The sequence below is a fragment of the Miscanthus floridulus genome, unplaced genomic scaffold (genome assembly GCF_019320115.1).
Source record: "Miscanthus floridulus cultivar M001 unplaced genomic scaffold, ASM1932011v1 os_2356_3_4, whole genome shotgun sequence".
Lineage (NCBI taxonomy): Eukaryota > Viridiplantae > Streptophyta > Magnoliopsida > Poales > Poaceae > Miscanthus > Miscanthus floridulus.
The window spans coordinates 1-26,633 of record NW_027098258.1 but is presented as its reverse complement, the minus strand read 5'-3'; the positions used below and the strand labels follow the sequence as shown (position 1 = coordinate 26,633).

Below are 26,633 nucleotides of genomic sequence, written 5' to 3'. Positions count from 1 at the left end.
CCTTATAGTTTGGCATGAAACCCCTTTGAAGCAGATGACCCCTGATCAGTTCCATGCTATCCCACTGCTTAAGATTTTTGCAATTCTTGCATGGGCAGTTTATGAAACCACCACAAGCCGCAACATTGTGTTCCATGCAAGCAGTCACGACATTGATAAATGTTTCAAGGCCTAGCATGAACAAAACTGAACTGTGTTTCATATACATCCATCCATGATCCATTTGTGTGTACAGCAAAGCAGATCTTAATTATAGCACAAAGAAATAAAAAAAGGACACGGAGGTCCCATTGAGGAAGAACATCGATAACGCAGTAATAAGCACAATAGCAACAATCAACAAATTGAATCAGTGAAGAAAAGATTGCAGACCTCGGATCAGTTAAGTGATGAGCCGGCTGCAATTCGGACACGGCCTTCAGTAGATACTTTTGGGGAACTATGAACAACTATGAATGGTCGGCGAAAGGGGAACAGTGGGATTCGTTTCGGGTAGGGTATGGCAGCGTGGACATCTTTTAAGTAATGCAGCCTACGCCATCGACCCAGCGGTGGAAATCAGTCTTTACCACACCGTACCAAACGCTGTTATATCCGGCATAGGGGCCGTACCGAAGTGTGTGAGCGGCATGGTGCTTCAAGCACTGGTCTGTTAAGTCGATACAGTAGATTTGTATTGGAATTATCATCAATTTGTTCTACTGCTATTTTGAACAAATCGGTTTATAGGCCACCAAAAACATTGGTCCAGCGACATGACATAAGTACATAACACAAATTAAAGAGCGACGACAGCTAAAGAAAGAAGCATTGGTCAGACTATAATTTTTTGTTCATTACTAAAGAAAATGTAGATACATTTCAAAAGAAATACACCTAAAAATGATCCTCTCATATTAAATCTTTTTTTGCAGAATTAAATGAAGATAATTTTTATATGAAAATTATAGATCTCGACAAGATCTACAACTTTCTAGTTTTGAGTTTTTTTCATTTGAAGTCGTTAAGATACTCAAAAAAATTAATGACATATTTAGACTTAAAGGTATTTTCGACTTTTCACACCTGCAGTTTGACGACGTTAGAGCCCAGACCGACGGCAGTGACATGGATGACACAAAAAAAAAGTTGGAGCAGTGGCGCTGAAGATCACTGAACTTTTTCAGAGACACACAGGATATTGTGATCTTTTTTTAATGGCATGCAATGAATTCTCCCTTTGATTTTGCACGCGCCGCCTTGCTCCATCGTGCAGGCGGGGGTCCCATAGGATCTCTCACCCGCGCTGCCATGCTTCATTCTACACGCAGAAACGGCGCCCCCGGAAGGACAAGGTCGTCACCGCGTTCCGTTCCAACGGCCTTCGGCCTCACGGTACGCACGCATCGGCCTCCTCCAGCTCTATGATTCTGTCATCTGTGCTTTGCGTTGTCATGTAGTACAGTAAATCGGAATCCAAATTAGAGTGTCATCTGTGCTTTGTGATTCTATCATTTGGTTGCATGTTCTTTTAGGTTGCAGGTTTGCACCCTGCACTTGATCAGACAGTGTTCATTTTGCAGCAATTTTGCCATTTGGAAGTTGGTTAAATGGGCGGCGTTCAATTTGTTTTGTGATAATTCGGGGACTATTTTTTTTCTTTTTTTTTTTGGACAAACAGTGAAGTGCACAAGCTCGACAAAGAAAAGGACTTCGCTCATGTTCAGTCTATATCATTAGTTCGATAAACAGCAGTGCACCACGGACATTAACTAATTGTGCCTTCAAATCTTACTCGTTTGGAAAATCAAAGATTTGTTAAAAAAATTGTGCTGACGAGAGTGACCTATCATCTTGCAATTTGTTTAGTTGTCTGTTGTTTGGTTTGCTTGAAAAGGCAGCACCATTGCCCATGAAGGCTTTGGGTATATATACTTACTTGGTTCTCTTTATTTGGTGGATTCTTATTAATACTTGTATAATTTATTTGTCCTAGTGTACATTTTCAATTTCCTTTGTCATGCCAATGGTACGGTTTACTACTATGCAATGTTTTAAAGTCTTCCGATTAATCGTGATTAATCGTCCTAATCGGTCCCTACTGACTGATTAGGGGTACCGTCGACTTGTACAAGTCGTCCAATTAATCACGATTAATTGTGATTAATCGTCCTAGTCGGTCCCATGGCGACTAGGTTCGACTGGGCGACTTAAAAACATTGCTACTATGCATCTTTATCTTTTGGTATGGGTCAGTACTATTTTTTTTTGGATGACCTGGGTTTGATTCGTGGTTGTGCTCTCCGGTTCTTTAACTTTTTCTTTTAAAAAATATGCTATTAGATCCCCCGTTTGCTTGTCTTAAAATCCGGCTTGTTCTGCTTCTTTTTTCAGCCGGAACAGTATTTTTCTCTCACAACAATTCAGCCGAAACAGTGTTTTGGCTTGTTTTTTCAGCCAAATTCAGCCAAGCGAAATGTATGAAATCACTTGTTCTGTCAAAATAGAAAGCCTTTTTCTATAAAAAGATAGAGGCATTGTCTGTCAAAACTTGGAGCACATATATATCATGGAGTCTGATATATATAGCCTATGTGACTATGTCACCATCAGTTGGCAAATTTATTACCTTTCAGACTAATGGTAATCCTTGACCCTACTTATTTTGATTCTCATGGTACGGGTCCTTACATCTATTAATTCGACTCAATGTTGAGCGCATGTGTGTCCCTGATAATCTACATCGCTTCTAATCTGATCAATGCTTTATTCAGAAGTTGGACGCATGTCCTTACTACCTTATTCAGTATATGACGCTCCTCATCAAAGTTATTCAGTATAGGTCCCTAATGGAGCTTTATGATATCACCTTTCTGTTTTGCCACATTGCTTTTCCATAGTCGATGTCACAGATCTAATTGATTGCACTTATTTCTAATGTTTGCTGCCAATTTCTTTGAGGAAAATTCAATACACTCATTTTGATTTATTTTCCCTCCCTGGTTGATTGATCACCACTCTTTCTAATCTCTGTTGCCAATTTTCTGACTCTATATAGTTAGGATCAATTATCTTATGTCCATGAAAGTTTGTTAGTTTATGTGGTAGAGTACAATTGGGACAAGTCTTGCCTATTTTGGATGTTCTTTGGCAGCTAACAGTTAGAATGACACTTGTGCAAGGTGCATGAAGCTGTGGAAGGAATTATGGAACCCTATGCCATAAGTGATTGGCTTTATGTACTTGAAAGTAACTTGTGCAAGGTGATGACAAGGTGCCATTGGTGTGGACAAACATGGAAATGACTGGTGGTGAGTTTTTCTTCCATCCTATTTGTATCTAGGTCTAATCTAGATAAGTTATAAGTTAATTAGTTCTAGACAATTTTATTGTATTTGCATAGGTTACTTGTACACCGAATTGGGAAGAAGATATCATGCTATCTTCTCTGTATAAAATAATTATTTAGTAGTAGAGAGTTGCTTCACAGTATGCTGTCACATGCTCACAGCCACGGTAAGAGAGCAGCTTTCATTCAAGCCCAACCAGTAATTGACTTTTTTTTATAAGGTTCTGAAGAGAAGCTCATGAGTAGCAGAGTTACTAATTTTGAGAATGTCAAAGTATGCTTTTTTCCTTCTCTTATCAAAATGCAATTGTGCAAACATAGCAGGTAACATAGATATCTATGTTTTTTTCTTTGATTTTGCAGTTCAATGCAATCAGTCCATCAGCACTGCCCACCATGCATCCCTTGACTTAAGGCCTCCATGTTCAGAGAAGCAAAGTTTTGCCCCCTGTGTTTAAGCAGTTGTAAGGTCATTGCTATTTTGCTAGATTTCTCAGGTGTTGGTACTGGTGCTAATACTGCATAAAGGCAGTGGGGAAGAAGATGAGAGTGAAGAACTGAACATTTATGCATCCAATGGACAGACAGAGCACTTGCAGGAACTCTATCTGCAAATGAAAAAAAAAAGATATACTTGATGCAGCCTTAGTGTTCTGACAGCCTTACTGACAGTGTTTGGATCAAGTAGCAATGGGCATTTGAGAACTAAGATGTCCATGGATTATGACAATCAGATTAATTGCCCATGCTTGAGGTTTTAGGCGCCGAGCTGTTGGTAACTGTACAATGAATATGGTGTCTGTAATGAATATCATTCATACGGCAGGGTGTGTAGTTGTAAGTATCTTATAAGCTTGGAAGATTCAGTCATTAATGCCCTTTCTTTTTCCCTGAGTTTGAATTACCAGTGCTAAGTTTCATCTCTTGGATGAATTTTATTGAAGGATGTACGTTGCAACTGAATGGTGAGGTAAACTGTGATGTTGAGACCATTTGAAGTCTTTATGCTCATGAGAGTAGAAACACAAAACTTTTGGAGGGCCTTTTAGGTCGATTGTAGATACTTTATAAGTTAATTAATTCTAGACAATTTCATTGAATTTGCAAAGGGTACTTGTACACAGAATTCGGAAGAAGATACCATGCCATGCTATCATCTCTGTGTAAAATGATTATTTACTAGTAGAGAGTTGCTTCACATTACGTTGTTACGTGCTCACAGCCCTGAAGTCAAGAGATACTAACAATTAATACATAAGTGAATAGTTGAGCATGCCAAAAAAAATGTAGAAAATGTGAGGGTCTTGGCACCAGTGCTAAACAAATGGCATTGGGGCTCAATAGTAGTACACTAGTACCAGCTTGACTTAATGATTTTAAAGGTTTATAGTCTCGCGTCACCCGCCCCCTCTATCGCTAGAGGAGCAGCTCTGGAGGAGCTGCCGCAGCAAGAGAGGTCAGCGCCGCTTGAGGTCGGCGTGGGGACGTCTCGGTCTCTGGTCCGGCTGGCTGCCCTTGATGACACAGTAGAGGAGATGGAATGGGGGAGCGTCCACATGAAGGTTGGGGACGCGGTTCGCGCCCTGACCACCATGCTGAGCTCGATGCACGATATTGTCGCCCCGGTTGGCCAGGTATGATATGACCGTGCTTCCGACCCTCATGTTGTCTTTCCGCGCCTCTAAGTCTTGTCTTCTTCGTAGATCCTTATGGCCCGTGGCCGGGAGAAGTCCCAGTTCCTTGCCGAGGAGACGCGGCGGAGTGAGGGGCTGGCCGCACAGCTCGTTATAGCCCGTCAGGAGGTGGCTGAGCTTGCCCCTGCCGCCCGGGAGGTGGCCGACCTCCGAGTCAGGGAGAAGGATGCTCACGACGACGCCCGCAAGGCCGAGAAGAAGCTCGCGGCCTTGATCGAGAGGGTGCGCACGGACGCCGTGGAGGCCGAGCGGCTACGGAAAGAGCGGGACGATTTGCTCCGGGCCATAGAGGAGCTCCGCATAGGGATTGACCTGGCTCGCCAGGAGCGCGCCGACACTCAGCAGCGGATCGACCACCTCGAGGATGAGCTTCAGGGGGAGAGGGACCTGAAGGTTGCAGCCAAGGGCGTGTCCATCGGGCTTGGCGCGGAGGTCGGTCAGCGCCAAGAAGAGGTCTGGCGCCTGGAGGCCGAGGTGACCCGGTAGCACAATGAGGTGCGCAGGCTTCGGGCGGATGTGAACGGTAAGTCTCCGGTTTCCCTTGTTGTGTTTCTCCCTGAAATCCGTGGTAAGCCTTTTGACACGGTCGATACGTGACTTGGGCAGGTCTCGACAACAAGCTCGGGGCGGAGCTGGTGAAGAGCCGTGGCCTAGAGAAGGAGCTCAGCGAGGTGAAGGACACCCTCTAGAAGGAGAGCGATGAACATGACAACCTACGCGTCGCTGTCCAGCTGGTCTGCGATGAGCTCAAGCTGGCCCCAGAGCAGGAAACAAGCTCGCTCGCGGTTCGCGCCACCCGGATCATGGACCAGGCACATGATATGGCAAGGGGCGCGCTTCGCTTTGGAGTTCACTGATCATTCACGATCGCCCGTTCTTATTACGAGAACATTGATCTGGCGACGATGAGCCAAGGCTTCGCGCCCGTCTATACCGACGCCGAGCTAGAGGACATCGAAAAGGAGGTGCCCCCCTGGCGCATGACCTTTCTACCAAGATAGAAGATGAAATCATCCCCTCGAGGGGTTAGTTTAGTCAGATAGGTTAGGCGGCATATTTGTAATAAGCGGACAAGTTTCAACCCTTTTGTTTCATTTAAACAAGCTTGTTCTTTTGTTTCGGTTGAACAAATTTATTCTTTCTCCCTTTTTATGTGTAAAAAGGGTTAATGCGTTTTGACCCTTCCTGTTGTTGAGACTATAGAGCTCGAGGTGTGGGCAAAAAACTCTGATCATGCTAGTAAGCAAGAGTGTCGTAGCCGTTGGGACGTAGGTTTCTTGCGGTCCGACCAGTTTTACTCAGCGTTCGTTTCCGCAAACCTTGCCTCTAGGTTTTTAATGTGAGAAAGGGTCAGACACGGTGAATATTTCAGAATGGATATATATTTACCCTTATCAGCCCCCGAGTGAGGCCCAACCCCTTGCCATTGCCGGGGTCAGGTTTCACTAAACATCGAGTAGACGATAGTGAAACTGGTAAGAGAAAGCATTTTTTGTGTCAGAAATGTTATTCTTAGTTTTTGTACGTACCCCTCCCTAGGACCCGAGCCATTATCCTGTGACCACGCATTTGGTCTCCTTGCGAGTCCAACTTCCCTTGAGCCCCCACGTGTTGTAGAGGTCCGGTCGAGGGGTCAGCTCATCCTTGTGATCGTCATCCCTCAAGCATTTTTTTTGATAAAATGGAGGGGCTGAGCCGTGCCACGTTTTTCCTCGATGGACAAAACATGGTGCTCGATGAGCTGTTAACGGGCTAGTCCGAGTGGGGCCTCGGCTTCCCATTCGTGGGGGTCTAGCATGGGTCAACTGGTGACCGACTCCAGATTCTCAGTGGCCAATCCATATAGTTCTCGGGTCCGTTCGACCGGTCCTAAGGGCTCGTTGCCTTTCTTTAAGGAAAAACCATAGACTGGGAACCGGCCAGGACTAGAACATGGGCTAGGATACCCGCAACGCTCGTGCACTCGGGTACTAGCCGCTAGTGGGCCCATCCCTTTCCACTCCTCACTCTAAGGGTGCCCCAGAGCGACTATGAACCTGTCGGAGGGCCAACCTTCGAACTCCTGAGCCTAAATGGGCCATAGGAGCATTTTCAGCTCCGTATCCCTCCTTACCTGTGACGGTTCTCACACCTGTCTACACCGATGCCGAGCTGGACAACATCGAGAAGGAGGTGGCCCCTCTGGCATATGACTTACCTACCGAGATAGAGGATGAGATCATCCCCCAAAAAATTAGTTAGGTTGATAAGTCAGGCGGCGAACTTGTAATAAGTGGACAAGCTGTTAAATTTTGTTATGGCCAAATAGATTTTTAGCTCTTCTCTCCTTTTTGTATAAAAATGTTAATGCATTCCGACCCTTTCTATCGTTAAGGCTATAAAGCTCGGGGTGCGGGTGAAAAAACTCTAATCACGCTGGTGAGTAAAAACGTCGTAGCCACTGGGGCGTAGGTTTCTTGTAGTCTGACCAGTTTTACTAAGCGTTCATTTCCGCAACCCTTGCTTCTAGATCTTAACGTGAGAAAGGGTCAGGCATAGAGAATGTCTACCAGATAGATATACTCTTTAATACATTCCGACTCCTTTCGTAGTTAAGGCTAAAAAGCTTGGGGTGCTGGCAAAAAACTCTGATCACGCTGGTGAGCAAAAACGCCATAGCCGCTGGAGCATAGGTTTCTTGCGGTCCGACTAGTTTCACTTAGCGTTTGTTTCCGCAACCCTTGCTTCTAGATCTTAACATGAGAAAGGGTCGGGATATGCTCTTATCAGCCCCCGAGTGAGGCCCGACCCCTTGCCATTGTAGGGGTTGGGTGTCACTAAAGATTGAGGAGTTGATAGCGAAACCGATAAGAGAAAGCATGCATAGATTAAGGGTAAAGGCGACGTAGCTGTTCGATGTTCTAGGCGTTGATGAAGACTTCATTGTCGATGGTCTTGAGCTTATAGGTGCCTGGTCGGAGCACCTCCGCGATGACGTATGGTCACTCCCACGGCGGAGAGAGCTTGTGGCGGTTCTTGTTGCTCTGGACGAGGCAGAGCATCAGGTCCCCGACGTTGAAGGCCCGACTCTGCACTCGATGGTTGTGGTATCGGCGCAATGCTTGCTGGTACTTGGCCGAGCGGAGGAGGGCAATGTCGTGCGCTTCATCGAGCTAGTCCATGGCATCCTCGAGGGACACCTTGGCTCCCTGTTCGTCATATGCCCTGACCCTCGACGCTCCATAATCAAGGTCGGTCAGGAGGATAGCCTCAGAACCATAGACCATGAAGAATGGCGTGTAGCCGGTGGCCTAGCTAGGGGTTGTCCTTAGGCTCCAGAGCACCGCGGGAAGCTCTACGACCCATCGTCTGCCAAACTTGTTCAACCGATTGAAGATCCTAGGCTTGAGGCCTTGTAGGACCATGTCATTCATGTGCTCGACCTACTCATTCGTGCAGGGGTGCGCCACGGTGGCCCAATCGACGTGGATGTGGTATTCGTCATAGAATCGGAGAAACTTTTTCCCTGTGAACTACGTGCTGTTGTCCATGGTAATGGAGTTTGGGAATCTAAAGCGATGGACGATGTCAAGGAAGAACAACACGGCTTGCTTGAACTTGATCACAGAGATCGGTGGGCCTCTATCCACTTTGTAAACTTGTCTACGGTGATAAGCAAGTACATATAGCCCCCGGGCGCCCTCTTGAGAGGTCTGACCAGATCGAGCCCCCACACCATGAACGACCACATAATGGGGATCGTTTGGAGTGCTTGGGCTAGCAGGTGGGTCTACCGAGCATAGTATTGACACCCTTCATAGGTGCGCACAATCTGTTCAGCGTCGGCTACTATGGTCGGCCAGTAGAAGCTTTGTCGGAACGCGTTTCTGACTAGGGTCCTAGGTGCAGCATGGTGCCTATAGACCCCACCATAGATATCACTCAACAACTACTTCCCTTGTTCGATGGGGATGCAGCACTGTAGGATCCCGGTGTGGCTTCGCCTATAGAGCTCGTCCTCAATAACGACAAAGGACTTGGCACGACGTGTGAGCTACCGAGCCTCCATTTTGTCTGTCGGCAGCACCTCATGGAAGAGGTAGTTGAGGTAAGGCATCCTCCAATCGCCTAGAGGGTCAGGCTCTGTCGCTAGATCCTCGTCAAGCTCCATGACTTTGGGGTCGGATGGAGCCACCGACTGGTTAGCCCTCGAGCCTAGGGCAGGTGGCCCATCACCGGTCTATTTCGGCTCCTTGTAGTGGACTGAGGGCATGTACTGATCGCTGGCGAAGACACCCATCGGCACCGGCTCTTGGCTGGATGCCATTTTTGCTAGCATGTCGGGCGCCTTGTTGAGATGCCTCGGGATATGATTGAGCTCGAGACCATCGAACTTGTCCTCTAGCTAGCAGAATTCTCGGCAATATGTAGCCATCTTGGCATTATGGCAGCTTGATTCCTTCATGACTTGGTCGATGACCAGCTGGGAGTCACCCTAGACATCAAGCCATTGGATACCCAACTCGATGCTGATGCGCAGGCTATTGATGAGTGCCTCATACTCGGACACATTGTTGGAGGAGGGGAAATGAATGCGAATCATGTACCTCATGCGTACCCTAAGGGGTGAAACAAAGACCAACCCCACATCGACACCTTTCTTCATTAGTGATCCATCGAAGTATATCGTCTAGTACTCTTGGTCGACGACTGCTGGTGGCATTTGGACCTCGATCCACTCTACAATGAAATCAGCCAGTACTAGGGACTTGATGGCCATCCAAGGGGCATATGAAATGCCTTGACCCATCAGCTCGAGTGCCCACTTCATGATTCTTCCTGTGGCATCCTAGTTTTGGATGAACTCATCGAGAGGGAAGGATGTCATGACCATCACCGGATGCAACTCAAAGTAGTGACGCAATTTCCTCTTGGCGATAAGGACGGCATACAGGAGTTTCTAGATTTGAGGGTAGCAGGTCTTGGAATCGGACAAGACCTCGCTAATGAAGTACATGGGACGCTGCACTTTGAGGGCGTGTCCCTCTTCTTCTCGCTCTACCACCAGGGTGGTGCTGACCACTTGCATGGTGGCCACAATGTAGAGCAAAAGCGGTTCCCCATCGGTTGGGGGCACCAGGATTGGGGCCTTCATCAGGAGCTGCTTAACCTTGTCAAGTACCTCCTGGGGCCTTGGGCGTCCATTCAAAGCAGTTGGCCTTCTTTAGAAGCCGATAGAGGGGAGACCTTGTTCGTCGAGGCCTAAAGTGGCTGAGCATGATGAGGCACCCTATAACTCGCTATACCCCCTTTATGTTCTAGATCAGGCCCATCCTCATGATGACTGAGATCTTCTCTGGGTTGGTTTTGATGTCGTGCTTGGAGATGATAAAACCCAGTAGCATACTCCTTGGGACCCAAAAAATGCACTTCTCGAGGTTGAGTTTGATACCGTTTGCTCGGAGTTTTGTGAAGGTATGCTCTAGGTCGACTATGACCTGGTCAGTTAGTTTGGATTTAACCACGATATCGTTGACGTAGGCCTCAACGGTCCACCCAATGAGATCCCCAAAACACTTGAGCATGCAGTGTTGGTACATAGCCCCACATTCTTTAGGCCGAACGATATTGTGACATAGTAGAATGATCCAAATGGGGTGATGAAAGATGTCGCAAGTTGGTCGGACTCTTTTATCATGATTTTATGGTACCCGGAGTATGCATCATGGAAGCAAAGGGTTTCGCACCCTGAGGTCGAGTTGACTACTTGGTCTATGCGTGGCAAAGGAAACAGATCATTTGGACACGCTTTGTTGAGACCCGTGTAGTCAACACACATTCTCTATTTCCCACTCTTTTTATTGTACAAGAATGGGATTGGCTAACCACTCGAGGTGGTATACTTCCTTGATGAACCTAGCCGCCAAAAGTTTCACAATCTCCTCACCGATGGCCCTACATTTCTCCTCATCGAACTGACTTAGGCGCTGCTTCACCTCCTTGGAGCCTGGCCTAATCTTTAAGGCGTGCTCGATAACTTCTCTCAGAATGCCTGGCATATTCGAGGGTCTCCACGTAAAGATGTCTCTATTGGCGTGGAGAAAGTCAGCGAGTGCACTTTCCTATTTGAAGTAAAGCATGGTGCTGATGCGCACCACTTTGTCCTTAGAGCCACTAGGGTCTATAAGGACCTCCTTAGCGCCCTCTATAGGCTCAAAAGACCCGGTCGATCGCTTGGTGTTGGGCGCTTCTTTGATGAACTCCTCCCTAATGCCCACAAGCTCTTTGGAGGTGACAATTGCCATGGCGTGTTCGCAGCACTTGACCTCACACTCATAGGTGCACTAGAAGGAGGTGCTGATGGTGATGACTATGCATGGACCTAGCATCTTCAACTTTAGATAGGTGTAGTTGGGGACGGCCATGAACTTCGTGTAGAATAGACGTCCCAGGATGGTGGGGTAGGTCCCATGGAACCCGACCACCTTGAAGGTAAGGGTCTCCATCCTATAATTGGTTGGATTCCCGAAGGTGACGGGCAGATCAATCTACCCAAGTGGCACAGCCTACTTTCTAGGCATGATGCCATGGAAAGGCGCCCCGGTCGGCCGGATGCGCGATCGGTCGATGTCCATGGCATCGAGCATTTTAGCGTACATGATGTTGAGGCCACTATCTCCATCCATAAGCACCTTGGTGAGCTATTTCATGTCGATGATTAGGTCAACCATGAGCGGGTATCTTCCTGACTATGGGACGCTTTCTGGGTGGTCGGTCTGATCAAAGGTTATGGCGGACTCCGACTATCGGAAGAAGGAAGGCATGGCTGGCTTGGACGTATAGACCTCGCGGCATGCAAGCTTCTGGCGGCGCTTGGAGTCGAAGGTTGCCGACCCTCTAAAGATCATGAGGTAGCCATCCAGCATCAGAAATCTACCATCCTTCCCCTCTGCATTATCTGTGGCCGGCTTGGGCTCCTTCCTATGCTCCCCCTTGTTGGAGCCTCCAGACAAGAACTGCTTCATGAGGATACAATCCTTGTATAGGTGCTTGATGGGGAAACCATGGTTTGGGCATGGCCCTTCGAGCAGCTTCTCGAGGTGGTTCGGGGCACCATTGGTGGGCTTCTGACCCCCCTTATGGTTGGCAGTGGCCACGAGCGAGACCTCGCACCGCTGCTTATTCTTCTTCTCATTGGGACAGTTGGGGGTGCATTCATTGGTGTCCTTATCCCGCTTTGCCTTGCCCTTAGGGTGGTCAAAAATCACCCCGACCGCCTCCTCGCCCGAGGCATGGCTGGCGGCAATGTCAACAAGCTCCTTGGTGGTTCACAGGCCCTTACGTCCTAGCTTGTGAACCTAGGACTCGCAGGTGGTCCCAGACAGGAAAGCTCCTATGACGTCGGCATCGGCGATGTCGGGCAGCTCGTTGCACTATTGGGAGAAGCGCCGGATGTACCCATAAAGAGTTTCCCTAGACTTCTGTCGATAGTTTTTGAGATCCCATGGGTTCCTAGGATACACGTATGTGCCCTAGAAATTTCCCACAAAGATCTCTTTTAGGTCTGTCTAACTTTGGATTCAGTTGGATGGAAGGTGTTCCAACCACGTTCGCGCCGAATCGGCCAGAAACAATGGAAGGTTACGGATAATGAAATTGTCACTATCCACTCCACCAGCTTGGCAAGTAAGCCAATAATCCTTGAGCCACGGTCCGGGGTTTGTTTCCCTGGAGTATTTTGGGATGTTGGTCGGTAATCGGTACCACGGTGGGAAGACGACGTTGAGGATGTGTTGGCTAAAGGCCTGAGGTCCTAGCAAGTCAGGGCTCGAGCTTTGGTCCTCGCCACTATCGTAGCGTCTACCACGATGAGGGTGGTAGTCGTGGCTAGCCTCCTCCCTCTCATCACCATGGTGAAAGCTCTAGTTTGGTTTTGGTGAATTGATGAAACCCTAAGTGCTAACCTAGTTCATCAAGTGATCATGAGATAGGTAGCACACTTCAAGTAGAGAAGCAAATGAAGATCATAACATGACAATGGTGATAGCATGGAGATGATCAAGGGCTTAAACTTGAAGAGAAGAAAGAGAAAAACAAAAAAACTCAGGGCAAAGGTATAAACCATAGGAGCTATTTTGTTTTGGTGATCAAGACACTTAGAGAGTGTGATCACATTTAGGTTTGATAGCCGTACTATTAAGAGGGGTGAAACTCGTATCGGAATGCGGTTATCAAAGTGCCACTAGATGCTCTAACTTATTGCATATGCATTTAGGATATAGTGGAGTGCTAACACCCTTGATAACATTTGTGAAAATATGCTAACACATGTGCACAAGGTGTTTGTAGGGTTGAGATGGGTTTGGGTCCCTCCTCCCTCCTGCCGAGCTAGCTCGGCGGGATTCGGCGCTTTTGGAAAAATGAAATGTCTATTTTCTATTGCGCCGGATGCAAAATTCTTGGTGGTTGGCACATTGGAGCAAGGGTGAAGAAGTTAGAGTTGAAATGGAGTTGATCAAATTGATGTTGGCGTCGGTCTACTGATTGGACGCTGGGTCACTCAGCGACCGGACGCTGAAAGGCTGCGTCCGGTCGAGCTGTCAGACGGCACAGTAGGCTAGGGTTGAGCACCGGACGCTAGCTGCGTCCGGTCAAGGTGGACCGGACGTGTCCGGTCGGAAAAACATGCCTCGGGGAGCTTACTAGAAATGATCGGACGCTGGGGCTTCAGTGTCCGGTCAGTTTTGACCGGAGCGTTCGGTCAGCGTCATAACCGTTGGAATCTGACGAACAACGTTTGAAGGCGATGACACGTGGCGTCCATCGGGCGATCGGACGCTGGGGGCCAGCGTCCGGTCAGTATGACCAGAGCGTCCGGTCAGAGCGCGTTTTGCCCAGTGAAGGGGTATAATGGCTCTATTTGATTGGGGCTCTATTTATAGCCCCATGGCCGGCTGTGGCTTAGATCTTTGGCCATTTTTATTGACATAGCAACCTTGTGAGCTAAGCCAAAGGACTCCCACTCATCTACATCATTGATTCATCATCATAGTTAGATTGGGAGTGATCCAAGTGCATTGCTTGAGTGATTGCATCTAGAGGCACTTAGTGATCGTGGTTCACTGCGGATTTCGCTTGTTACTCTTGGTGGTTGCCGCCACCTAGACGGCTTGGAGCGGCGAGGATCGTCGAGCGGAGGTGGTGATTGTCTCCGGCTCCGATCGTGGTGATTGTGAGGGGTTCTTGACCTTTCCCCGGCGGAGCGCCAAAAGGTACTCTAGTGGATTGCTCGTGGCTTGTGTGATCCTCATCTTGTGTTGGTTGTGCGGCACCCTATTGAGGGTTTGGCGTGTGAAGCCAATTAGCGCGTGAATCTCCAAGTGAGTGAATCGCCACAACGAGGACTAGCTTGCCGGCAAGCAAGTGAACCTCGGTAAAAATCATTGTCTTCATCATTGATTCCGAGGTGATTGGTCATCATTGTTATTCATCTTCGTGATTGATTGGTTCATTCATCTACACGGCGGTATAACCCTCTTAATCACTCTCTTTACTTTACCGCAAACTAGTTGACAAGCTCTTTAGTGTAGCTAGTTGTGAGAGCTTGCATGCTTGGTTGGTGTGGCTCTTTAGTTAGCCTTTGAGAGCACACTAACATAGGGTAGTGTCATTGATCTTGTGTGAATTGACACTATCTAAACTAGAATTGTGGTAGGTGGCTTGCATTTAGAGTAGGCTAGCGCAACACTCGCTTCGTCTCATAATTGTCTAACCATTTGGTTAAGTGTTGTTGTAGAAATTTTTATTAGGCTATTCACCCTCCCTCTAGCCATTAGGACCTTTCACATGGGCACGCCTACGGGCATCAAGGGTGTTGCGTGCGTCACGATAGAGGCTGAGACGCTCATGCACTGGGGCCGTGGCGCATGGCTTGCCACCTCGCTATGCCTAGTGGACTAACATGTCCCTACTAGGTCGCTCTGAGGGCGCACGCTGGCTGGCATCGAGCTCGCGTTGTCGGGACAGTGAGCTCTTGGCCTGCTACGCTGCCGCATGCTCGAGTAGCATGCAAATCTCACGATGGCCCGACGATCCTCAGGTGTCGTGGGCCCCAAAAGCCCCCGGAGTAAGGTCGCCACGACAGCGATGTTTTGGCTTGCCCGGGTGAAGTGTGGGAGGGCTTCGTCATCCGTGATGATCCTCTAGTTCACGTCGCGGGCCATGACACGTGTACGCCCACCGTCTCCATGGCGCTCGATCTCTCGCTCAAGCTTCGTGTGTTCATGCTTGAGCTAGAGTCGCGCTTCTTCGAGCTCTTGGTGCCGCACCCTCAGCTGCTGTACCCATAGGCGAGGTGGATCCTCTGTATCCCCCTCGACCTCGTTGTCGAGGTCGTTTGTTGGGGTAGCCCTCCCCCATGGATGCTTTCGATGTATCCCTCGGGGGTACCTGCCATGAAATATTCTCACAAGGGATGATGGCTCCCTCTGCTGGAGTCAGAGTCAGAGGGTGATTCCAATTCTCCTACGACAAGGTCGTGGAAAGATTCCGTGATGTATTCAGTCATTCCCACGAACTCATCGTTCATAGGGGATGGGGGCCTGTGCTACACCACAAGGTGGCCAACGGTCTATGCTTCATTGCACAGACCGAACGGGAGCACTGTCAGGGCGCTCCGGATGAGGTATTCTGGGGAGAGCGGCTCTCCTTCTAGCAAGCTACGTCATGACGCTGGCAAACAAGAAGGTGAGGCAGCACAGGTCCTCCCAGGATGGTCGGGGTCCTAGGAAGGCATCGAGCTAGCGCTCTAGCCTCCGGTAATCGAAGCTGAGGAGCTAGTCGCTCCTGAGGGCGTGGGCCTTCGGTGCGTGTAGCTATAGCTCCTCAAGCGTCTTGGAGATCGCATCGAGGCCAGCAGAGTGGAAAGGTTGGACGATAGCGGGAACCTATGCTACCTCTCCCTCCATCATAGCGATGAAGTCCAGGTTCCTGAAGCGCACGTGCGCGCCCGGGACCCAGCTAACGCCGTGACTAGCCATCCGAGGCCTGATGTGGACATCGAGACGCGCAAAAAGCCCCTACCTGGCACACCAACTATCGGTGTTTTTGGACCACCTATGGGTAAATTTATATTTGTGTGTCTGGCTCGGATGGTGTGCTCGGAGGACACAGGGGTTTATACTGGTTCGGGCGGAACGTCCCTATGTCCAGTTCGTGACATCTAACGTGTCCATCGAGGGCGTGGCTAGAGATAGCGTGCGCACGATCTTTGGAGGGAGGTGACGTGACTAGGTGAAGCGGGCACATGAACCTAGGTGGATGGTTCGCCTTCTTGCCCCGCTCCATCCTATAAATAGCGGCCTCCCCCTTTACGTTTCTACACACTAAAACCACAGCCTTACCTTCTCTGTTTCTCTGCCGCCACTATTCGGATTTGCCGTGCTTGCTAATCCGCCGCCAGAGCCCTAGATCTGTAGCTTGCACTTCTTCACCGCCGCCTTTGCTTCTCCGCAGCTGCCTCCATCTTCCATGGATTCGTGGTACCACTCCGATGTTACCCATGCACGCATGGAGGGCCTTGTCAAGCGTGATCTTCTCCACAGGAGGACCGATGCGGTGGAGTGGTTTGTGCTCGGCCATGAGGATGCGCTGGCCCCGCCCGACGGCTATGTCATCTCCTTCGTGCCCTTCCATGAACGCAGACTCATGGTTCCTCCCCACCTGTTCTTCTAGGGTCTACAACACCACTATCAGATTGAGCTACAGCACTTGAACCCCAACGGGATCTAGCACATCACAACCTTTATCGTGATGTGCTAGGGATACCTGGGGATCGAGCCCCACTTCGAGCTATGGAGATATTTCTTCTCCATCTTCTTGATCGAGAAGAAGGAGAGAGGCCAAGAGACCCCGGTGCCGATGGGATGCGTGGGCACCCACCTCTGGGGGTAGCGGGCAGCCGAGTACATGCCTTGCTAGCTCTCTAGATCCAACAAGGGGTGTCACTCGCATTGGTTCTACCTGAAGAACAACCTTGTCGCTCCCTTGCCGTTCTTCTCTGGGCGCCTGGTCGAAGAGGTACCACCGTCATGGCCATGGGGGCCACCCATCAAGGAGAAGAAGAGGATGCACGACCTCCTCGAGGCCATCATGTTCCTGAAGATCCATGGCCTCCGCGGGGCGACGTCATTAGGGGTATCACGCGAGGAGGGTGGCGTCGTTGATGGTGCGTGTCCTCCCGCTGTACGGGATGACGCCCGACGCGTAGCTCATCGGGATGATGCTTGCCCAGAGGCTGCTCTATGACAGTGAGGTCGTGCAGCACATCAAGGAGGCCATGGGGGAGGGCAACGCCGTGTTCCCAATCCTAGGGCATCACGTGATGTGGTTGGACACGGGCTTTATCGAGCTACCAACGAGGTTAGTCTTTCGGGACTCTATCACGCCGCTGCCAGAGCACATGGTCATGAGGGTAGCGAACTGTGCCGTGGATGAACAAAGGAAGAAGAAGGACGACGAGGAGAAGAAACAGCGGTCAAAGTAGCGAGCGAAGCTGCAGCGAGGGAAGCGGCATCAAGGTTCATCGGGAGAAGAGAAGGAAGAAGAAGAGGAGAAGGAGGAGGATGACGGCTCTGGGTCGCCCATCATGTGAGATGATCTGGCTGTCGGGGATAAGGACCCACCATCACCGTAGGTGGGGCCCTTCTTGTGGCATGCCATGGGGCAAGAGGGGGAGGACGCGCCCCCAGAGCTAGCAGAATCAAACCGCCCCGCCCCGTCCGGACCTTCGACGATGGCCTCGAAATCGACGGAATCAGGTCGTCTCGCCTTGTCTGGGCCTTCGACGGTAGCCCCAGAGCCGACGGAATCAGCCGTGTGCTCGTGACGTGCTCTTGTGTCTAGACCCCCCGTATCTCCCCTTTTCATGGGGTGCCCTGCTTCCCCTTTTATAGGCGAAGGTAAAGCGTGGGTTATAAAGGAGAAAAAGGAGAAGAACGAGAGAGAGAAGAAGGCTTCCAGGGTTGCTGGGTCCTTCTCCTTCATGCGGGTCCCACCGATCCTGTAGATGTCAACAGGGATGGTTCCATGTCGTGGCCTTATCAGTCACTGACGCCATACGCAGGCGTCATCTGCCGGTCATGGTGTTCTACTCCGTCTCGATGGACGACGTGGTGAACTGACGCGCCTGTCGGCGTCCATACGAGGATTGGGCAGAACAGCACCGGCACGCCCGATACTGTTCTTGATATGAATCCTTAGCTATGGCCCGTCATGGCCACAGGTTATATCGAGGCGTGCCGACCTCTTCTCTGGCATCAGAGTTTTGACCTAGGCCCATACGCTTGGATCTGGAGTGGTTGGCAGCGGTATAGGTCTCCGTCGGACAAGACGGAATCCGTGTCCTCGAGGTCGGGTGAGACGGAGCCCGCGACCTTGGGCGAGACGAAAACCGCGTCCAAGGGGTCGGGCGAGACGGAGCCCGCACCCAAAGGGTCGGGCGAGACGGAGCCCGCGTCCTCGAGGTCGGGCAAGATGGAGCTCGTGGCCTCAAGGTCAGAAGAGACGGAGCCCGTGGTCTTGGGCGAGACGGAACCCGCGTAATTAGGGTCGGGGGAGATGGAGCCCACACCCAAGGGGTCGGGCGAGACGGAGCCCGCGACCTCGAGGTCGGACGAGACGGAGCCCACGGCCTTGGGGTCGGGCGAGACCTTTTAATATGTCTCGAGCCATCCGGGGAAGTCAGCGTGGACGCTAACTTTCTTGCTTTGGGTATCCCTAATATCGATACCCGAGACATAATAATTATCAAACAAAATAAAAGAACAAAAAAAGAAATAAAAGATGGTATTATAAACATTAAACTGTTTTCAAGCAATAGAATGAAGTGGAAAATTGAATAAATCTTGGTTATAACATATTAAAATAAAAACATTTTTGTCTCGTGATATGTTTGATGATAATTAGAAGGAGCAGACGTGTCCTAATTTAATAACTCATTGCATAAGCTGTAACTAATTTATCAGTTTAGTCTATTAGTACTAATTAGGATATGTTTTTTTTTTGAGGAGAGGTCCAAAATCCTACAGATCAATAAGGTGATGTGACAGGTACTGGGAACACGATTCAAAGGTGTACCCAATAACCATGACATCAGTAAAGGAAGTAAATTAAATATACTTCCTCATTCCTTAAATATATTTTGTTTTAGTTTTTCGAGAAATAATTTTGATTAAATAATTTTATAAAATTTTAATATTTATGATACATAATTAATATTATTAGAAATATCTTTGAATCTAATTTTTTAATAAATTTATTTAAAGATATAAATATTACACATATTTTATATAAATTGAGTTAAATTTATAGCACTTACAGCAACGACGGCAGTTATTTTGGGACCGGGTGAGTATGTGGTACAGTGCAGTGTACTGTTGCTTGTTTAATATAGCGCCTACCAGTGCAGTGGTATGTAGTACTCTACTACTCCATAGGGTAGTACACTTGACTGGTTAAAAATGTAAGGGTAGTACACTTGAGTGGTTAAAAAATGCAGGTCATGTAGAAGGTGGCATGCTACTCGTCGAGGGGATACAACATGTCAAATGCACCTAAAGCCTAAAGGAGGTCATGAGGTGAACACCTCCTCCGACCTACGGCGAGACCCCAGCGGCGGCGCGCCTGGCGCATCTGTTCGCGGGACGCCGGTTCGAGCGACGGAGGGACGAGCGAGGAAGAGAACAGCCTCGCCGAAGGGGTCTTTTTTCTGTTGGGCTATGGGCTTCTCTTCAGCTCTTCTTGCCTTCTCGGTGTGGGAGCGTGGGCCGTCGGGTGGGCGTGTGGCCCATCAGGGCATCAGGCATCACCGCGACACCGCGTCGTCCCTCGACGGCTCGACCCTCGCCCAGGCACTGCGCGGCCTTCGTGACTTCGTCCTTCGCTGGCTGCAGGGCTGAACGCCTAAACCCTAGGTCCCTACTCCGCCGCCGCCTCCCACCGCCGCCGCGCCGCCACCCACCGCCGGTGCGCCCCTGCCCAGCGCCGCCGCCGCACTGTGCACAGTGCTACAGTGGTGTGCCGGCCGTCGTTCGCCATGGTCTCTGGTCTGCCCCACCTAAAATTCTAGGTGAGCTCCGCCACTGGCGCCATGCCACCGCGAAAGCGCCCGGCGCCGCCGCCGGAGGAGCCCTCCCCTTCCTCGAAGCCTCAACCTGACGCACAGCCGTCCGAACCCTCCAAACCCTCCCCCGATTCCGAGCAGCCGACCATCTCGGCGACGATCCTCGCCCAACTGCCCTCCCAGGAGCGCCTGGCATACAAGCTCATCTTCGAGGCGGGCAACAAGGGCATGTGGATGCTGGACATCCGCAAGAAGTTGTTGATGGGCCCCAACATCGCCACCAAGGTCGTGCGCACCCTCGTTACGCAGGGGCTCATCAAGGAGGTCAGCGATGTGCGCCACCGCAGCAGGAAGATCTTCATGGCCACCGACTTCCAGCCCTCCGTCGAGATCACCGGCGGCACCTGGTACCACAACGGCCGCCTGGACACTGACGCCGTAACCACTGCGCGCCGCTACTGCCAAGCGCAGGTCGAGAGGCTCGGTGCCGCAACCGCGCAGATGATCCACCACGGCATTCTGAAGGACGATCCGAGGGCCGGGTACACTATCGACAAGATCAGGGATATCATCAAGACCATGGTTCTCGACAAGGTCCTCGAGGAGGTCAAGAGCACCGGCACAGGGGAGTTCACGACCGTCAGGGCCGGCACAATGTGCTACCGGCTGGTGACTGGGGCTCCGCAGGGAGGGATGATGGAGGGAATTCCTTGTGGGGTTTGCCCCAGGATTGATGAGTGCTCGCCGGAGGGGATCATCTCACCGAGCACCTGCGTTTACTACAAGAAGTGGCTGCAGATGGACTTCTAGGCGGTGAGCCCTCTTCTGCTGTACCTGTGTATCACGATGGAGTGTTGGAGTCCATTTGAGAATTCAGTTTGACATTGAACAGTAAACAGTCCACAATGATTGTTCACCAGGTTTGCATCTCAGTGCTCGCTCATGGGACACTTTGGTCAAGTTTACTAGCTCTCAGTCCCCCTTTAGGATGTTCAAAGACCAACAAGAGATATGGTCCTTCAATCTGAGTCCTTGATTGTCTTTCCATCAATATTCGGGGACACAACATTCTCATGCATTGTGAATTTGTGATCTAACATCCAAATCTGTTTGTACAAAACATGTTAGTCACAACTGCATGGTTGTTATTAACCACTGAAACGCACCACTTATCTTGTTTATTGCTTGACTGATTTTTGTATTGTTGATTGAATTCCCCATGCTTGGTCTTTTGCCTATCTGAAGAAAATCTATTAAAACCTTGAATCTATATTTTCTGCAACCATCCATCCATTATTTTCCATACCAGGTGGAAGCCCATGATTTCCATAAACTGGTGTTAATTGTTCAGTTGCCAGTGGGATCCTAAACCTTGATATTGATTGTATTTCACTTGGTACAAAAACAAAATTTGGGGTAACTTGAAGTGGGTACTATGTACTTCAGGCTTCTCAAATAGTTTCGTGTTTTCTTTTTTGCCGTTTGATTTTTTTTTAATTTTAAGCAAATTATGCATAACAACTGACCATAGCTGGCTGGCTTGCTGTAAGTGTTCATGCACTGAGTGTCATAGCAAGATCTGGCAAGGATTGTTAAATTAGTTTTTCATGTATGTGATAGAAATCATGGTACTGGAATTGCATCCAATTGCACTTTGCATGTGAAATCTGAGTACCAAATATGGCTCCCCTTCTGTCTGTGGCGAGGTGACAGCAACCGGTTGTTTTGTTACCACCACGGACAAGCTAATGTCAATCCTCTCCGCCGGTAGGATTTTGAGAAAAAGTGTATCGGACATTTCGGAATTGGTGTTATGTGAGTTAGACTTTGCTTTATTGGTTCTGGGTAATTTTATTATTTTCAAATTGGTAAATATTTTCCCATTTCTCCATACTTTCACCATAATAAACAAGCAAAACAAGCATGCATTCGGGCTGATTCCTGGCTAATATTGTATGGTCTTTCCTCCATGATCTTTTGCTCATGGCATTACTAGCAGGCAAGCAGCTTTATAAGATTCACATGGTTGTGCTTTTTCAAACACCTTGTGCACATAATCATAGTGTACCATTTTTGGGGGAAAGGATGATCTGGTCCCATGTCGTTATTGCTATGAAAATGTACCTTCTCCTTTAGTTTTTTTTTTCTTTGGATTATTTTCTGATGATGAAAATGAATTATGTCCTGCTCAACCTCATAGCATGTATGGAATTATGTTCTCATTTCGATACACATCGAGCCTGCTTGTTGTGTCAGGACTGAAGCTAGTGAAATAGCATAAATATTTAGGACTCCTTACTCATAATTTAACTGTTCTACTTGCAGATCTCCCAGATTGGCACCTCAGGTATCTCAGGTTCCTATGTTGAGCTAAGGGCATGATGGGAAGTCTGCTGATCAGAACCATGGAAATCATTGATGAGCTGAGGAAGACTGTAGATCAGAATATGTCTTTCTGCATTTTCCTTTCCCCTTTGTAGTTACCGTGGCAATAACAATGAGATCATCAAACAGCTGTGCATTTTAAGTAACTCGAGATACTCCCGTCTTTGTGTCTGTAATAAGAACGTGTTTCATGTGCGTGAAACTTGTCAATTCTGTTAATTTTTGGCATGCGCCTGACTTCTTGTTCAACTGGCGTGAATTGTATACTTAGTTCATGAAGCACTGATCATATGTCTTCGCTCGCAACTCAACTTCCTTCAGCATTGCAGAAATACAGTGACCTGTCATTTTTTTATGCAAGGGTTTAACCATCTATGTGATTGCTATTTACTAACTAGTGGATTATAGCATGTTAAATCATCACTAAGATACAAAATGTGTTATATATAATTAAAATGATGTGAAAAATGAGATTTAATGTTTACTTATTGTTATAATAATCTGAGTTTCATTAGACCTTTTGTTTAAATCCCAAGATCCACAATAAATGTTAGATGTAATAAAGGATTAATTCTGCATAGAAAACTAAATAAATATTGATTCAGCTAAAATATATCTACTTGTTATGAGGTTGAGAAAGGTGAAAAAACGAGCCATACCGAGTGGCAATGAACACGGGCTCGTCAGGCTCGTCAGATCAGACCACGACGACATGCGTGGTGCATATAAGGGAGACAGCTAGGCTATAGATATAGATTGTATGCCATATGTAAAAAAAAATCGCTCATTTAGGTTCAGATATAGATTTAACTTACTCCGTCCTAAAATAGTGTGTTATTACTTCTAAAATGCATTTTTATGTGGTGCCCATGTTCATATTTGGCAAAGCTTATTAAAATAATTTAAGAAAATCCTTAATTGGGTTTAATCTATGAGCACATGTCATTTGAGTGTTCTTTTAAGTTTGTTAAAAAATTTCTAGAATGTATTTTATTACAAAACAGAGGGAGAATGTCATAATTGTTTGGGAGATTATTTGTTAATTGACAAGGAGCCTTCTCACAGTAATAGGACAGGTGGCATATAAATGGAGACGGCTAACAAGTGGCCTGAAATTATTTGCTACGGTTTATAAAACCCTGAAAAAGAAAAGCTCACTGATTTCTATTTTACACAGTAATGTATCACCAGTACTGGTACAAGTATACAACATTGGCCAGCTGGTATTTTGCTTACAGCTATAACATGAGGGGGCACAGGCTAAACTTGCATCTCATGGGCCGAAGCAATCCAAGAGGAACGCGTGACACGAGCAGTAATCTTCAAGCGGTTGGTCTGCAAACAAATAGCAACATTTTGGTTTTATCTGAGCCATCATCGGCCAGCTACATGAACTTCTCTAACTTAGTCACTGATGGAGCTCATGATGTTTGAGGCAATGGCGATGCTGCTCGTGACCACTGCCAGAAAGATCATCGTTGCCGCCAATGCCTTGTCCTCGCACTTCGCTATTCCATGAACATCCCTGCAGAAAAATCGAGTGTTAGATTCTATAAGCTAACATAGCATCTTTGTTTTTCAAATCAGGGTAACAGTAGTTCATATAGCACAACTTCTAACTAAGGAGTAGTTCATACACTTCAGGTTTTGATTGCTATGTATATGTGAGAATGTGGAGTAGGACAACGTAGCTTTGGCACAGTTTTGGCATATTGGCGCTATACCCTATACATATACACCACCTGGCTGTCCACTTGGAGTACATTTTCAAGAATTTCCTCGAACATGAATATGATGCCCTTTCTGATCATATTGACCTTGCTACGGGCAAACAGGTTTGATTTTACGAAATCAATTGCCTGATATTATTTTTAGTCACACAACAAATAAAAACATGCTGCCTTACTATCTTATGTATTGTCTCAGAAAAATCAGTTCTGGCTCATATGTTTGCAATACTTGTTGCTTACCATTACTTTCTTGCTTATTGCATCATGCGGAAAATGACCGATTGCGCCTCTGAACATTAAACTCGACATCAATTAGGTCAGTTATACCAGCTTTGATCTTCTGACCTACTCGGACAGGACCCACACCCTCAGGAGTACCTGTAGGGGAACTAATGAATAACCCAAAGAAAGACCTCAGATGCACAAAAACAAGCTGAGCATAGAGAAAATGTCACTACCTGTTAGTATCACATCACCCTCCATTAATGTCATGATGGAACTGATATAGCTGATCAGAAAAGGAATCTTGAATATCATGTCCCTTGTGGATCCTTTCTGTCTTAGTTCATCATCTACCTGGATACAGTTGGTAGTCAACTGTACACCATATGCTCTATCACTTCAGGCAACATTAAAGAAATTCAGTACATATTTGCAGAAATACCTTTAGCCAGAGCTCGAGATCGTCGGGATTAGTGACAGCCGATTTTGGAACCTGATTGATGGAGAAATTATGAAGGGCGGGCCTGGTGCAAGCGGTAGAGTCTTACCGCCTGTGACCGGAAGGTCCCGGGTTCGAGTCGCGGTCCCTGCACTGGGTACACCCTTTTTTATTGATGGAGAAATTATCATTAGCTGAAGTCAAAACATGGTGTGTCATACTGATGGGATTACACATTTCATGTCACTAGATGGCTGCGGAGAACACAGAAGGCAACAAAGATGAGGTGTCTCTTATCTAACAACCCTTCTGCACTGACTAATACTTCTGAGCTGACTAACTTCAATATGGCATTGATTCATTGAGGTGTAATTATAACAAGCAAACACAAATAAATAAAATATACTGTCCTGAGCCACCAACCAACTCCAAGCACATGAAGAAAAATCATTGCTTACTACTGCACTAATTGGAGTGAAGGTGTCTTGTCCTTTAGCCAAAGTCCATGGAAGGCCAGCAGACTGCAAATTAGTGGATGTTGAGTATGATAAGAAAATTAACGGTATAGTTCTATTTAATATAAAAGCATCAAGAGGTTGAGTCTACTTAAGGTCTTGGCAACCAATTGATGCTACCAGATTTGTACAACAAAATATATTTAGAAAACATTATGTGAAACGAAATATATTTGATGGATGAAGGCTGTAACTAGCTCGACTAAAAGCATCTGAATCTTTGCTATTCATCAATAGATATGATCATGGGGAAGATCCACTATTGAGACTAAATTGCAAAGTTAGTTACTGAATTTACTTATGTAAATTGAATGTTTGTATGATCATACATAAGATTCAACAACCACTAGGGATGACAGACGACACTACAACAACAGTAATTGAACAAGTAGTATTGAGGCTCAGAAAAAAACTACAGAAAGTAGAAAACTCACCTTAGCAACAGATTGAAGGTCCCTTGCTGTCATGTCCAAAGCAAGTGCATAACCTGGAAAATTCAATGATGCAAGCAGTTATCACATATTTAGTTTGTCGCCAACAAATGCTTTAAACTGCTCAATTCAAAAAGAATAAAAAGAATGAGGTAAGCACAAAGGAGACTATATATTGTAAGCTTTTAGCTCAAATTCACCAATGATGAAGAGAACAGAATACAAATAGTTACCAGTCAGGCCATAAAACCACAAATCCACAATTGTACAAGAAAACATAGTTCAATTCACAAGTTATGTATTTCTATATTCCATGAAACATACTTTTAAATTGCTCGCTTGCACTTTCCACCAAACTTGTTATCAAGAAGCTAGAATTGCTAAAATCCATCTGTTTCTAGCTTCCATCACACCATCACTCCTCGTCACAATAAAGTAGTAAGGCCAAAATAACTCTCGATGATCCTAAATACTCCTTTCATTCCAAATTATAAGATGTTTTGGCTTTTCTAGACACATTGTTTTTACTATGCATCTAGACATAGTGTATATCTATGCATAGCAAAAGCTATGAATTTAGAAAAGCCAAAACATCTTATAATTTGGAATGGAGGGAGCAGTTTCCAGAGCATGAACATTTCCTAGAATCCTAATGGACCTTTCTGAAAAATGAAACCATAGGATTTTTTTAGTACACTTTGGCACTTTGCAAACATACGAACTTTTCTCTATAAACGAGAATACAAAGCCTTACTATCTCACGAAGGGCTCATCGTTAATTATCTCAGG

The 26,633-nt window shown here is 47.3% G+C and overlaps 3 protein-coding genes across 5 annotated transcripts; 2 read left to right on the top strand and 1 right to left on the bottom strand.

The window, feature by feature from the left end:
* The first annotated feature begins 5,037 nt into the window (after positions 1 to 5,037).
* LOC136534860 (uncharacterized) lies at positions 5,038 to 5,508 on the top strand. Its single transcript, XM_066527221.1, has one exon. The coding sequence runs from the start codon at positions 5,038 to 5,040 to the stop codon at positions 5,506 to 5,508; it is 471 nt and encodes a 156-aa protein (XP_066383318.1).
* Positions 5,509 to 19,883: 14,375 nt separating this feature from the next.
* LOC136534863 (uncharacterized) lies at positions 19,884 to 22,756 on the top strand. Of its 2 annotated transcripts, none has more exons than XR_010778826.1 (2): positions 19,884 to 21,042; positions 22,448 to 22,756. XR_010778826.1 is itself a non-coding variant. In XM_066527225.1 (2 exons), the coding sequence occupies exon 1, from the start codon at positions 20,150 to 20,152 to the stop codon at positions 20,930 to 20,932; it is 783 nt and encodes a 260-aa protein (XP_066383322.1). In that variant the 5' UTR covers positions 19,885 to 20,149; the 3' UTR covers positions 20,933 to 20,935; positions 22,448 to 22,756. The 2 variants fall into 2 exon arrangements, 1 of the variants encoding a protein (XP_066383322.1); XM_066527225.1 differs by having other exon boundaries at positions 19,885 to 20,935.
* Positions 22,757 to 23,547: 791 nt separating this feature from the next.
* LOC136534865 (probable acylpyruvase FAHD2, mitochondrial) lies at positions 23,548 to 26,354 on the bottom strand. Of its 2 annotated transcripts, none has more exons than XM_066527226.1 (6): positions 25,848 to 26,354; positions 25,357 to 25,419; positions 24,902 to 24,952; positions 24,696 to 24,834; positions 24,478 to 24,615; positions 23,548 to 24,032 (listed from the first exon to the last, which is right to left on the bottom strand). In XM_066527226.1, the coding sequence occupies exons 1-5, from the start codon at positions 25,878 to 25,880 to the stop codon at positions 24,500 to 24,502; spliced, it is 402 nt and encodes a 133-aa protein (XP_066383323.1). In that variant the 5' UTR covers positions 25,881 to 26,354; the 3' UTR covers positions 23,548 to 24,032; positions 24,478 to 24,499. The 2 variants fall into 2 exon arrangements, with proteins under 2 accessions (XP_066383323.1, XP_066383324.1); XM_066527227.1 differs by having other exon boundaries at positions 24,696 to 24,813; positions 25,848 to 26,351.
* Between the last annotated feature and the right edge of the window lie 279 nt (positions 26,355 to 26,633).

Coding starts and splice junctions, on each gene's coding strand:
- LOC136534860 (XM_066527221.1), top strand. CDS start 5,038: ATGGCCCGTGGCCGGGAGAAGTCCCAGTTCCTTGCCGAGGAGACGCGG.
- LOC136534863 (XM_066527225.1), top strand. CDS start 20,150: ATGCCACCGCGAAAGCGCCCGGCGCCGCCGCCGGAGGAGCCCTCCCCT.
- LOC136534865 (XM_066527226.1), bottom strand. CDS start 25,880: ATGACAGCAAGGGACCTTCAATCTGTTGCTAAG. Junction 25,420..25,847: donor ACCTTCAATCTGTTGCTAAG/GTGAGTTTTCTA, acceptor ACTAATTTGCAG/TCTGCTGGCCTTCCATGGAC. Junction 24,616..24,695: donor GGGTGATGTGATACTAACAG/GTAGTGACATTT, acceptor GTTCCCCTACAG/GTACTCCTGAGGGTGTGGGT.